We start from the raw sequence: 12,435 nt of genomic DNA, 5'->3' as shown, positions 1-12,435 counted from the left end.
AGGCCAAATGAGTCAATCTGAGTAACTAAATAATGACAGTAAAAGATTATTGTCCATAAAATAAAAATCCATACTATTTATTTTTAGGTTTTGTTTGTTTATTTTATGTTTTTGTCTATTTGTTTTTAGTTAGTGTCTTATGGATACACATGATGGTGTGATTCACTATGGTATATTCATATATGTACAGAGAACAGTTAGGTCAGACTCATTTCACTATACTTCCCTTATCCCATCCCTTTTCCTTTTCCCTCAATCCCCTTCATCTAGTCTACTGACCTTTCTTCTATTTTGATGGAACCCATCCTTCCTTCCCTTCCCCTTACCCCATTATTTTGAACTAGCCTCCACATATCAGAGAAAACATTCAACCTTTGACTTAATGAGTCTGGTGACTAAATTCATTTAGCATGATCATCTCCAGTTCCATCATTTACCGGCAAATGCCATAATTTCACTCTCATTTATTACTGAGTAATACTCCATTGTGTATAAGGCCAATATTATACTGAAGAGAGAAAAATGGAAAGCATTTCCTCTAAAAACAAGAACAAGACAAGGATGCCCATTCTTACCTCTTCTATTCAATAGAGTCCTCGAAACTCTAGCCAGAACAGTCAGACAAGAAAAGAAAATTAAAGGGATATGAAAAGGGAAAGAAGAGGGCAATTTATCTGTTTACTGATGACATTATTCTATATTTAGAGGACCCCAAAACTCCAACAGAAGACTTCTACAGCTGACAAACAAATTTGGTAAAGTAGCAGGATATAAGATCAACATTCATAAATCAATCACTTTCCTATACTCCAATAATGAATCTGCTGAAAAGAAATTAGGAAAACTATTCCATTCACAATAAACTCAAAAAAACAAAACAAAATAAGTGCTCACTTTGGCAGCACATGTACTAAAATTGGAATGATACAGAGAAGATTAGCATGGCCCCTGCACAAGGATGACATGCAAAATTCATGAAGGATTCCAACTTTTAAAAGAAAACAAAATAAAAAATAAAATACTTGGGAACTAATGTAACAAAGGATGTAAAGGAGCTCTTCAATGAAAACTATAGAATACTGAAAAAAAAAACCAGAAAGATACCTCCCATGTTCATGAACAGATAGAATTAATACTATCAAAATGGACATACTACCATGTTACACAGATTCAATGCAATCCCCATCAAAATACCAATGGCATTCTTCATAGAACTGGAAAAGGCAGTTCTAACAGATAATTCGTGCATATATTGGAACAAGGGGATGGGATACTAAATACTTAAAATATAGGAGTGGCTTTGAAACCAGACAACACACAGAGACAAGAAGGATTTGAGGAAACATAGCAAGAAAAGTGTAAGGTGCCTTGAACAGGCTGTTAGTAGGAATCTAGACTTCAAGTGGAACTTCTGGGGAATGATATTGGCCAAATTATATTGTTATATTGTGTGCATATTCAAATATATAGCAATGTGTCCCACCATTATGTACAACTATAATGCACTAATTAAAAGGTGGAAGAAAAGAAATGGCAATTTTTTTAAAAAAATGGATCTAGACTTTAAGGATACTGCCAGTGAGGGCAAAAAGGATATGAGAAACATGTTATAGAAACTGGAAGAAAGGAGAACTTTCTTGAATAGTGGCAGAACTTAGTGATACCACCTCCATTATGTTTATGTGGAAAGCATAGAATACAACTCCTGATGGGGCTTCACAGGAGTTTGCAAGCAAGCAGACCTCAGAGTCTCTTCTTGCTGAAAGAGGAGAGAAAAGCACTGAAGAAAAGGCTGTTAAACAAAAGGAACCAGGACATGATAATTTTGAAGTGCAGAGTATTTCCCAATGGCATGTGGCCTAACAGTAAGAAATTGTTTCTGAGCAAAGATTTAAAAGAAAAGGGCTTATCTCCAGGAGATAATCCCAAAAACCAAGTGGAGTAAATTTCACACAAGGTCCATGTGTTTCTATGAGAGAATTAAATTAGTAGAAATGCCCTTAACATAAAGACTTAAAGACAGAGACTATACAAAATAGAAAAAAGCCACAGGGTTCCCCTAAAATTGCACCGACAACAGGTAGGCTGAGAAAACTGCTCAGGGACAGATATGTGCTACCTTCCAAATGGGTGGCTCAGGCCAGAAATAAGTACCCAGAGGGTCAAGCCAACAACCATTGGGAATTATCCCTGGAGTTAGGTAACAGAGGGAATGACTAACATGAGGGGTTAGGGAAGAGCAGTCTAAGAGTGGGGCTCTCAAAACTGAGATTACAGAAAAAGCAAGATCACCAGTAATGACAAAGTCCAGAGAATGAGTGAACTAGTTGAGGCAAAAATATAATACCAAAAGCATTCAAGGAACTGGGAGATCATCCACCTGGCTGCTGAAATCACTAAGAATACTGACAGTAACTGTGATGAAACAAAGCAAACTAGATATTAGTAATTACAAAAGTCCAAACTCATGAACATGACCCGCAGGGATCCTCATGATCTGCCCTGACTTATTCCTTTGCCTTGACCTCTCTTCATTACCAGCCCAAGCACATCCAACATTTCCAGTCCTCAAACATGCCATATGTGACTCTGGGTCTTTGAGAATGCTCTCCTCTCTCTGGCTCATTCTCCTCTGCCCACCCTAAAGTGGGCTGGATGTTCCTGGGTATGTTTCTACAAGTCCCTAAATTTATTACATCACAGTATTTTTAAACTTGGCTCTTATGTCTTGTTTTTAGAACCCTGTTAACTCCATGAGAGCCAGAGTGGATCCTATAGTGATGAACAGTGTTCCCCACACTCAGCTCAGTGTCTAGTAGACACAGCAGACCTTATGAAGGAAAAAGACGATTTCTTTCCTAGGTCTCAGATAAAACGTCTGAAGCAGTTTTCAAAATATCCCATTTCTAAGGCGCCTCTCCAGATTCTCTGACAAACATTAATATCTGAGCTCAAATAATGCTTTCCCTTAGCAGATGAATATATGGGGTTTAAAATCCCTTAGGTTTGTAGTTTCTTAAAACAATATTTTTTTTACGCATAGAAGCCTTAAAAAGATTTCTCTCATGAATTCCCTGATGTCCACAAAAGGAGAGATTAAACCACCATGATGGATTTTCCCTTCTATAGAGATCTCATTTGTTATACTGACCAATTCTTCATTTTCATCTGAGGAGGTTTATTTAAATTATTTGGAGCTATAGTGCCTAAAGAAACACATAGAAACAAGTCAAGGCAGAAGTAGAAGGTGATCATTGATACAATGGACATACATACTAACCAAATCACAGAGAGCTATAATTTGGCACAAAAAAATTGAGAGACTGTTTCTCCAGTTACCAGAAATATAAATGATTATAATAATTTTAGAAAACTGATTCTCAAATAAAACACCAGGCAAAAAAAAAATAATCTTGGATTTGTCAAATACGTGAGTTTTAAAAACTCATTAAGTTATCACAATTTTCTCATTTTTCTGGGTTCTGTCATTTACATAAATGTTTAGTTGACTTGATTAAAGTAAAAATTATCAGGTATAGCCAAGTTACTACTCAAACTTTTAATGCTCTGCAATATATATATTTATATATAAATCCTCACACATGTTCACGTAACTTTAAAACTGAATACCACTGCTCTAAGCCTGCCAGTAAGATTTTAAATTCTCTAACTTAGGCACCAGTATTTGGTCACCATCCAAAGCATTAGACTCATTGTAGGAATGTACCATTTTGCAAAGGAATGCTTTTCTCTGAACTCAAACTTATTTGCTCAATAAAGCAGGAAAATTTCTGCCCCAAATCTAAAATGTGTCTTCATCTACCACAGTGCTTGCTTTCTTCTCTCAATACTTAATTAGCGGAAATGAACCTGTTACAGTTTAGATCTTAAATGTTTCTCAAAGGCCATGTGTCTAAGGCTTGGTTACCAGCCTGTAGCACTGTTGGGAGGTGGTGGCCCCTTTAGAAAAAGGGGCCTTATGGAAGGAAGTTAGATCACTGGGGGCATGCCTTCAAAGGGGATATTGGGACGCTGACCCCTTCCCCTCCCTCCTTCTCCATCTTTCTTTTCCCAGCTGCCATGAGATGAACAGCTTTGCTCCCCCCATGAACCCCCATCATGATGCTATGCCTCACCACAGGCCAAAGGCAACAAAGCCAAGCAACCAGGAAGTAAAATTCAGAAACTGTCAACCTCCTTATCAATTTATTATCTCAGATATTCTTTCACAGAGATGGACAGCTAACCAAAACAGCCTCCTTCATTTTAAGACAAATCACATTTGTAGTCTTTCTCTGGTTGTTGCCTTTCAATTATTCACTCTCCATAAATGTCTTCAGTGGGTCTCCTTCTACCATATCTTTCAATTTTCTTTCCCCATGAGTCATTTTCTACAGGCTAGAAACAAGCTCATGCTTTCCTATCCTTTAACTATTGCTATGATTTCAAAGTCCCTCCAAAACTCATATTGAAATTCATTGCCACTGTGATGCTATTGAGACCTGGGTCTTTTAAGAGGTAATTAGGTCATGAAAGAATTAAGGCCATTATCATAGGAATGGCTTTGTTATAGAATTGAGCCTACACACTCTCCTGCCTCTTACCCTCTCATTTTGTGATCTGCTTCTACTACTTTCAGCCCCTTGATTTTGGATTTCCCACCTTCCCAACTGAGAGAAAGAAGTTTCCTTTACTAATTACACAGTCTGTGGTATTCTGCTGCAGCAATAGGAAATGGACTAAGACAGCTATTCACTTTGGATATCTATAGTATGCTTCGGTATGCATGTGTTTATAATATATTATATTCACTAATTTTTTCTCAATCTCCTCCTTGTAATTTTATATAAGAATTCTTGATAGTGTTAACTTTAAAATTTAGCTTCTAGAATATTCATTCAGGTAGGATTATGCCTGAGTATAAGAAGCAATTAATATTGCCCAGAAATGGCACGCCTATAATTCTAATAACTCGGGAGGCTGAGGCAGGAGGAGATATAGCTCAAGGGCAGAGTACCCGTGGTTCAATTCCCAGTACCACCAAAAAAAAAAAAAAAAAAGAAGGAAGGAAGGAAAAGGAAAATGTATACAATGACGACTGGGGCAAACCATTATCTCACTTGAGAGAGAGGATAAGAATGCCTCTTTTTGTTTAAAGTGTAGATGCATCTTACTAAGTGAAAGCATGAAGTATAGGAAAGTTGTAGAAAAACTCAAAAATATACAGACTGGAGAGTGGGGGCTGAGAAGCCAAAGGGGTGGACTGTACTGGCAATGGGGTGCTGCCTCTCAGCTTCAAAGCCACCTTGTTTTGCCAGGCTGGGGCTAGAACTCTGCAAACCACAATATTCTACCACCTAGGTTTTTATTAAAAAAATTTTTTTTTAAAAAAACTACCTATAGGAGTGCTAGTGGAAGAGTAGAAGGCTAGTGGAGGAACAAAGAACCTGGTCCTTCCTGTTTTGCTTCCCATTATTGAAAAGTATCGCCTAGCAAAGGTTTCCCACCTAGGCAGCAGCAAGTGGTTCCTGTAACCAGTGTTTTTCCACATTCTCAGAACATGCCATAGTATGCCCCCTCAGAGACACCTCCTCCACACCTCCTTGAGTATATAAGTTCCAGCTCTCAAAGCCCCTCTCATCAAGAGCCTGAGGAATTGATTAGATTAAGGCTCTCATAGCCCAATCATTAAACCTCTAAACCAAACTGGGCACAGTGGTGCATACCTGTAATCCCAGCAGCTCGGAAAGCTGAGGCAAGAGGATAGTGAGTTCAAAGCCAGCCTCAGTCAAAAAGCAAGGCACTAAGCAACTCAGTGAGTGAGACCCTGTCTCTAAATAAAATAAAAAATAGGGCTGGGGATATGGCTCAGTAACCGAGTGCCCCTGAGTTCAATCCCTAGTACCTAAACACAACAAAACAAAACCTCTATTACAGTATCCATTACTTCTACATTGTCAAGTCCATTGATATAAATCTGACCTTATTATATCTTTCTGCTATATTTGAGCATTGGTCACTCAACTTCTCTTGAAATTATTACTTTATTAATAATTTTTGGCTAATTAAAACATTTCTGTAGGGTAAATTAGAAAGAAAAATAGAAGCTTTTTTTATTCATTAAACAAATAACTTTAAGCATTTATGTAAATATTTCCATTGAGTTAATTTCTACAGGTAGAACTACTGCTCAGCATAGTAAGTGCTATGTGTGTACATTACTAAGTGGTATGACCAGGTAATATGTCATATCAACTTCTATACCAGGGACTCTCAAAGTTGAGTTCTAAAGAATCATCTAAAGGGCTTGGTAAAATAAGGATTAGTGAGGCCCATCTCCAGAATGTGGATTTACTAGTTCTGGGTTGGAGCTACCTAACTTAAATTTTCATAAAGTATTCACATGATGCTGATCTCTGCAAAATACTACACTGCCCACACATGTTCCTGTTAGTTCTTATTTACAGTTAAAAATTCAACTCAGCCGTATCCTTCCTTAAGTAACCTTCCCTCCCTCCCTCCTCTCTTTTCTTACCAGTTGGACTGAATGCCCTCTCAAGAGTCAAGGGCTGCCAAAGCAGCATGTACCCACCAAGTACGTCTAAGTAACCACTGAAACTGAAACTTTATACATGTCTGTCCCAAGCACTAGCCTACAACCACCTCAAGGGCAGAGTCATAACTATTCATCTTTATATTTTTAATTTTCTTTTCAAAAACATTTTATTGTGGTAAAATATATGTAATACAAAATTTGCCACTGTAACTACTTTTAGTGTCAAATTCAGCAACATCAATACGTTCATGCTGTTGTGCAACTTTCACCACCATATGACTCCAGAGCTTTTTTCATCTTCTCAAACTAAAACTCAGAATCCATCAAGCAATGACTCCCTACGGGATATCCCCTCCTCCAGGCACCTGATAACCAGAACTCTACTTTGTGTCTCCATTTGTCTTCATATGGATAGGTTTTAGCATATCACCCCATGTTATGTCTCAGTAACTATAGTACTAAAGGAGTCAAGTTTCTCTTTAAGTACCAAATAAAAGAATGAATGAGAAAAAAATTAGAGTTAAAATTAAGAGTTCATATTATTATTGGAGCATATAAGAAAACTTGAATATATTACCTGATAGAATTATAAATATATGGCTATTTCAAACCACTTTTTTGGTTCTCTGCCTAACACAGATAAATATCAAGTATTTGTATTTTTAATTAACCAAAAAATATCACATATAGAAAAAATTTACCTGAGGAAGAAATACAAAATAAGTTTTTCCCTTTTCCACTTAAATATCTAGGATCCCTGAACTGAGTTCATTTTTCTTTCAGACTATATGCCTATTCATATCTGCAATATCTTGCTACCTTAATCAACAGGAGGAGCAAAAAGGAAATCTAATGGAGAAGAGTGTTGCACATAAAAAGAAACATATATGCAAAGAACCCTCTATAAATGGTTTGCTATTAAAGGAAATGTAGGGATGGGAGAGGTTTCATAATATACTTTTGTAGACAGAAACTCTTGCATTTCAGGAAAAAAAAAACTCTGCAGAAATGGCCAAATTAATTATTTGTTACTTACAGAAAATAAAAAAGATGGACCTTAAGGTCATAATTCTTGAAAGAATTCTTTAATAATGGCTCCATGTAACAGATGAATAGATTCAAGTCCCCTTTCATCCAGCACTGTATGTTCCAGTTTGCACCTGAATTAAAAATAAACTGCATTAAGTCTGAAAAACATTCTGAACAACTCAGTGAAAGAGAAGAGCTAAATTGAATTTACTTATGTTCTGAAGCAACTTCCATTGCCTGTTCTGAGAGAAAAAGACTAAGCTCTAACTACTGGTAGGCTTGCCCAAGTGATGTAGTACCTGTGACCCTCAGTTTCCTTCTTTGTTATGTAAGAGAATTAAATTCAATGATTTCTTCTCAAAATTGTTTTTAATAACAAACCACTTAAGTCAGACAAAAGACCTCAAAATTCACTTGATTCAGTTCTTTTTCACTTTTCAGGAGAAAAAAGAACAATAGATATCAGTGAATAAGCAAATCTAGAGGGATATTTACATGGCTGTTTTGGCAAATAAAGGCACAGTGACTCACATCTGAGCTATGATCCATGTCTTAAATTTTTGTTTATTAAAATATCATAGGCCCCAAATACAACTAATAAAAGTAGATTTCCACTACACATTGAAACACACACACACTTGATGTGATGAAGATAAACTATGCATAATTTATAAGGCAGGAATAGCAAATGTTGGAAATCATAACTAACTTAACACTAACACATTTTCCCAAACCAGGATTTCTAGCTACTAGGGACTTGAAACACTGTTGGCCCTATGAAAGCAGCAGCCTACTTAGAAGAATAAACTGAAATCCTCAGGAATCACTACTTAACTTAGCAATTTTAGTTATAAAAATTTAAACTCACTTAGAAGTAGATAGTTATCAGCCTTCATATGTAATATAAAATTAAAATAATAATCATAAATAATTTTATCATTTCAAGACTCATCACTGGGACCTGACTTCTTCACTTAATTCTTGGCATATTTAATAATTACTAAATTGGCTAAGTTTCCTTACACATTTTAAAAAGTACCTCATTTAAAATGAAGTTAATAGCTATGAATGGAACTGGGGACACAGTGAGTTATTGCTATTACCTTATTTTTTAAATATGATTTTATTTCATATTTATGTTTCATCATTATTCCTAAACTGATTTCAACATACTGGAGTATTTCTCCACATCATCATGTCTATCAATGATGATGAATGAGGGTTGATTTTGTATTTCAGGGCATATCTGGCAATTCCTAGAGACTTTTTTTCATTCCAGTTGGGGAGGGAATGCTACTGGCATCTAATGGGTAACGTCCAGAGCTGTTGCTTAGCATCCCACAATGTACAGGTTAGCCCCCCAAAACAAAGAATAAAATCAAAATGTAAAGATGGCTTTTTACTGAAGACTTTTTTTTTTTTTTTTGGCAAGGTGTTTACCCTGACTTCAGAACAGCTGGACAAAATGTACCCAAGATCCTCCAAAGTATAAGACCTTATAAAAGTCATCCATGCCCATGCATGCACCAAAATGGCAAGAGTATCAATTGGAATATCCTGAGAGGCCCACATGGAAGTGTTATGCTTTACACTTATATTTTTATAAAGTCTCTTCATAAGGTTAAATCAATTAACTCTAGTCTATTTAGCTTTTCCAGAAGACCTGTAAATAGTTTTGTTGTTTATATTTTCAGAGGCAGAATTATTAACTAGACTACCTATATTTATTATGCATTATACTTAAAACAACAAACCCCTTGATTTAAAATGTATGTGGTTTTAGAGAGGTGCCTTACCTGAACAAATCATTGGAATTTTTAAACTATTTAAAACTTAACTCATTCAACATTGTCATTAATAAATTGATATTTTATCTAATTAACAAAAATACAATGATTTTGTTAAATCAAAGCAAATTTAGAAGACTACAAGGAATGTTCTTAAAGGTAAAAAAGAGTTCGCTTATTGCATTTTCATGGGATATAAAATAATTTGGAGCATATATATTAGCTCAGTCATATGGTAAATCCTAATTTTATTAATAACAAAAGCAATAATATATGTTAAGAACAGTATCCTAAGACATCTGTTTCCTACAGGTTTTAGAGAATTAAAACACTCTGTTTGATACAGTTAAAACCTAACAGTTAATGTCTGGAAAATTAAAATACTTACTTAGATGTTGAAAAACTAAGGAATTTACTGCTGAAACAAATGTCCTCCCATTGGTGCCATCCTCAGATACAGAGCAGTTCTTTTCTTGTTCATTCCAAAAACAACAGTGGAACTTTGTTTGGGATAAGTTAGAAATGTAGGCAACACTTGAATTAAATTTAGCTTCAACAACTGCCTCATAATGTCCATCCAAACGTGAAGCATTCTTGGAGGTTCCAGCAGGCAAAAGGAAGTCATCACCAGTTGCATTTGCTGGCATACAAGACAATTTGAATCTCCAGGGAGTAATTAGATATGCCGAGTTAAATGCAGTTATCACACAAAGAAATTCTGTAGGACATTAACAAGATACACAGAATGTAAGTCATCATTCTGACTAAAATATAAGCTGAAAGTATCTGAAACCATGTAGCACCCAGTAATAATTATTCAACTTTCAAAGTGCTCAGTCATATTTAATGACCAGCTCTGAGCTTCCATATTACAATGTGTTAAACTCGAGATTGTTCACTTATTTATTCAAATAACTCCCACACTCTGTCAGCTCTTTTTTGAAAGTTCACACATCATTTTTCCTTGTTAATCTAACATATTTATAATTCAATGAATGGACATTAACAATATATTATTTTTCTTTTCTATAATAAAATCATTCTAACGTCTGGCAGAAATAAGAAATATCTGGATGTGAAATTATATAAACAAAAAATGAAAGCGTTCTTTTAGCATTTATTGAAGAGTAAAATCGAAACATTAACACTGCTTTTACTGAGTGCTTTTGAAAACAGTTTGTCCTGACATGAGGATAGTTGGACAAACTATGACCAGGATCCTCAGATATAAGATATCATATAAAACATGCATGCCCTAATTAGCACTCTCCAAGAAGTGATACACAGCAACAGATTTCTTCCAGAAAATTTCAACTGCTAATTTAATTATCACTTTCTAAATATAAAGATTAAGAACATTTATATAACCTTTACTAAGAAATATTAAAAAAATTAATCTTTAAATAAGTAATTGTTTGAAAATAAAATAATTATTAACTATACAATTCTGAGGAAGGGTTTTGTTCATTTGTTTTACAAATTATCGAAATATTCCAAAAAGTTTGTTGCCATATATATACACTAATGTAGAATGAAAATTCTGAGAATGTTGTATGGCTTTCAGTGGAATTTGAAGAATTATGGTAAATGCAAAAATATAAGAAAATAGAAGCAACAAAGGTGTTCTGCAGTAGGTGAATGGATAAATAAATTGCAGTACATTCAGACAAAGAAATATTAATCAGTTCTAAAAAGAAATGAGCTATCAAGCAATAAAAAGACAAGGAGGAAATTTAAATGCATAATACTAAGAAAAAGAAGCTCATCTGAAAAAGGAGACACATCGTTTGATTCTCAACTATGTGCCATTCTGGAAAAGGCAGAACTATGAAGATATTTAAAAGATCAGTGGTTTTCAGGAGTTGGGAGAAAGAGAGATGAATAAACAACACATAGGACAAACAGAGGGTCAAACTACTCTGCATGACCCTGTAACAGTGGGCAAATGTCATTAGACTTGGCAAAAGTCATGGAATGTACAAGAATGAAACCTAATGCAAACTGCAGACTTTGGGTGGTGATGAAGCACCAAAGTTTATCAGTTAGCAAATGTTACCATTCAGGGGAGGGATGTTGATAATGGGGATGGTTACAAATGTGTGGAGGCAGCAAGTAGACAGAAAATCTCTGTGTCTTCCTCACAATTTTGCTATGAGTCTAAAACTGATTTTAAAAATAAAATCTATTAAAAATGTAAGAACAAAGAAATCTTTAAATATAGTTCACAATTTTTTTAATACAAAAGCAAAATGTGTAAAATACTCAAATATAATATATAGGTATTGACTTACTAGTTTGGTTTCTAAACCTTTCTCTAAATATAAAGTAATATAATATGTATTGATGCAAAAATTAAGTCAAAATGTTTAACTTGAGTAATGTTACCATCCCCACACTGATGACAATTAGGTATCATTAACATCACCAAAAGAAAATGTTCAGTATAACTGGATTTGTCTGAACTTCAACCTTTCTAACAACCTTCTGTTTCTGAAAACAGAAGATCTCTATGAAATCAGAATATTTTAATTTTTAAAAAATTAATATTTGTTTTGTGGGGTTTCTTTGTTATGTTTTTTTAAAAACATGAATATGTTATACTACTAATTAAAGCATTTTATTTTATAATTGCACATGGAAAATTCAGTGAACTGAACTGAAATTAATCTCAAAGCCTCAAATATTGAAATAAACAAACAATTTAAATTCATAAACATAGCAGCAATTGAATTGCTTTAATTAAAAGATGAGACTATTTTGTTTACATGCTTTCTTTGCAAATATTTCTTTCCCTCAGAATGAATCCTGAAAAGCAAGATATCCAGCATTTTTCTCCAAAATGCTGTCCAGTAATAATAACCTAGGATATCTTCTGATCCGTGAGGCTAAAACAAATCTTTCAAAAGCCAGCATAAAACATGAGTCTAATAAAAATTAGAAAAAATATAAAGAATAATTAATAGTTCTTTTAAATATATAATAAAATTAGATGAAGAATATAAATGATAATTATTTCTCTTTGACAGTCCCAGTAACGTAGGTTTTTGGAAATCTGTAATAGTG

The 12,435-nt window shown here is 34.6% G+C and overlaps 1 protein-coding gene and 1 non-coding gene across 2 annotated transcripts in view; one reads left to right on the top strand and one right to left on the bottom strand.

Moving 5' to 3' along the window:
• The window catches only part of Lepr (leptin receptor), an 85,916-nt gene that overhangs the window by 51,265 nt on the left and 22,216 nt on the right, over nucleotides 1-12,435 (bottom strand). Inside the window, exons 3-4 of the mRNA XM_077791213.1 lie at nucleotides 9,761-10,090; nucleotides 7,593-7,716 (exon numbers count right to left, since the gene is read on the bottom strand). Of these exons, the coding sequence (XP_077647339.1) occupies nucleotides 7,593-7,716; nucleotides 9,761-10,090 (454 nt within the window). The remainder of the gene's footprint in view (nucleotides 1-7,592; nucleotides 7,717-9,760; nucleotides 10,091-12,435) is intronic.
• LOC113198346 (U6 spliceosomal RNA) lies at nucleotides 887-994 on the top strand. Its single transcript, XR_003302830.1, has one exon. It is a non-coding gene; the product is annotated as a U6 spliceosomal RNA (small nuclear RNA).

Source organism: Urocitellus parryii, chromosome 11, assembly GCF_045843805.1.
Source record: "Urocitellus parryii isolate mUroPar1 chromosome 11, mUroPar1.hap1, whole genome shotgun sequence".
NCBI classification, from domain to species: domain Eukaryota; kingdom Metazoa; phylum Chordata; class Mammalia; order Rodentia; family Sciuridae; genus Urocitellus; species Urocitellus parryii.
This window is presented reverse-complemented; position numbering and strand designations above follow the sequence as displayed.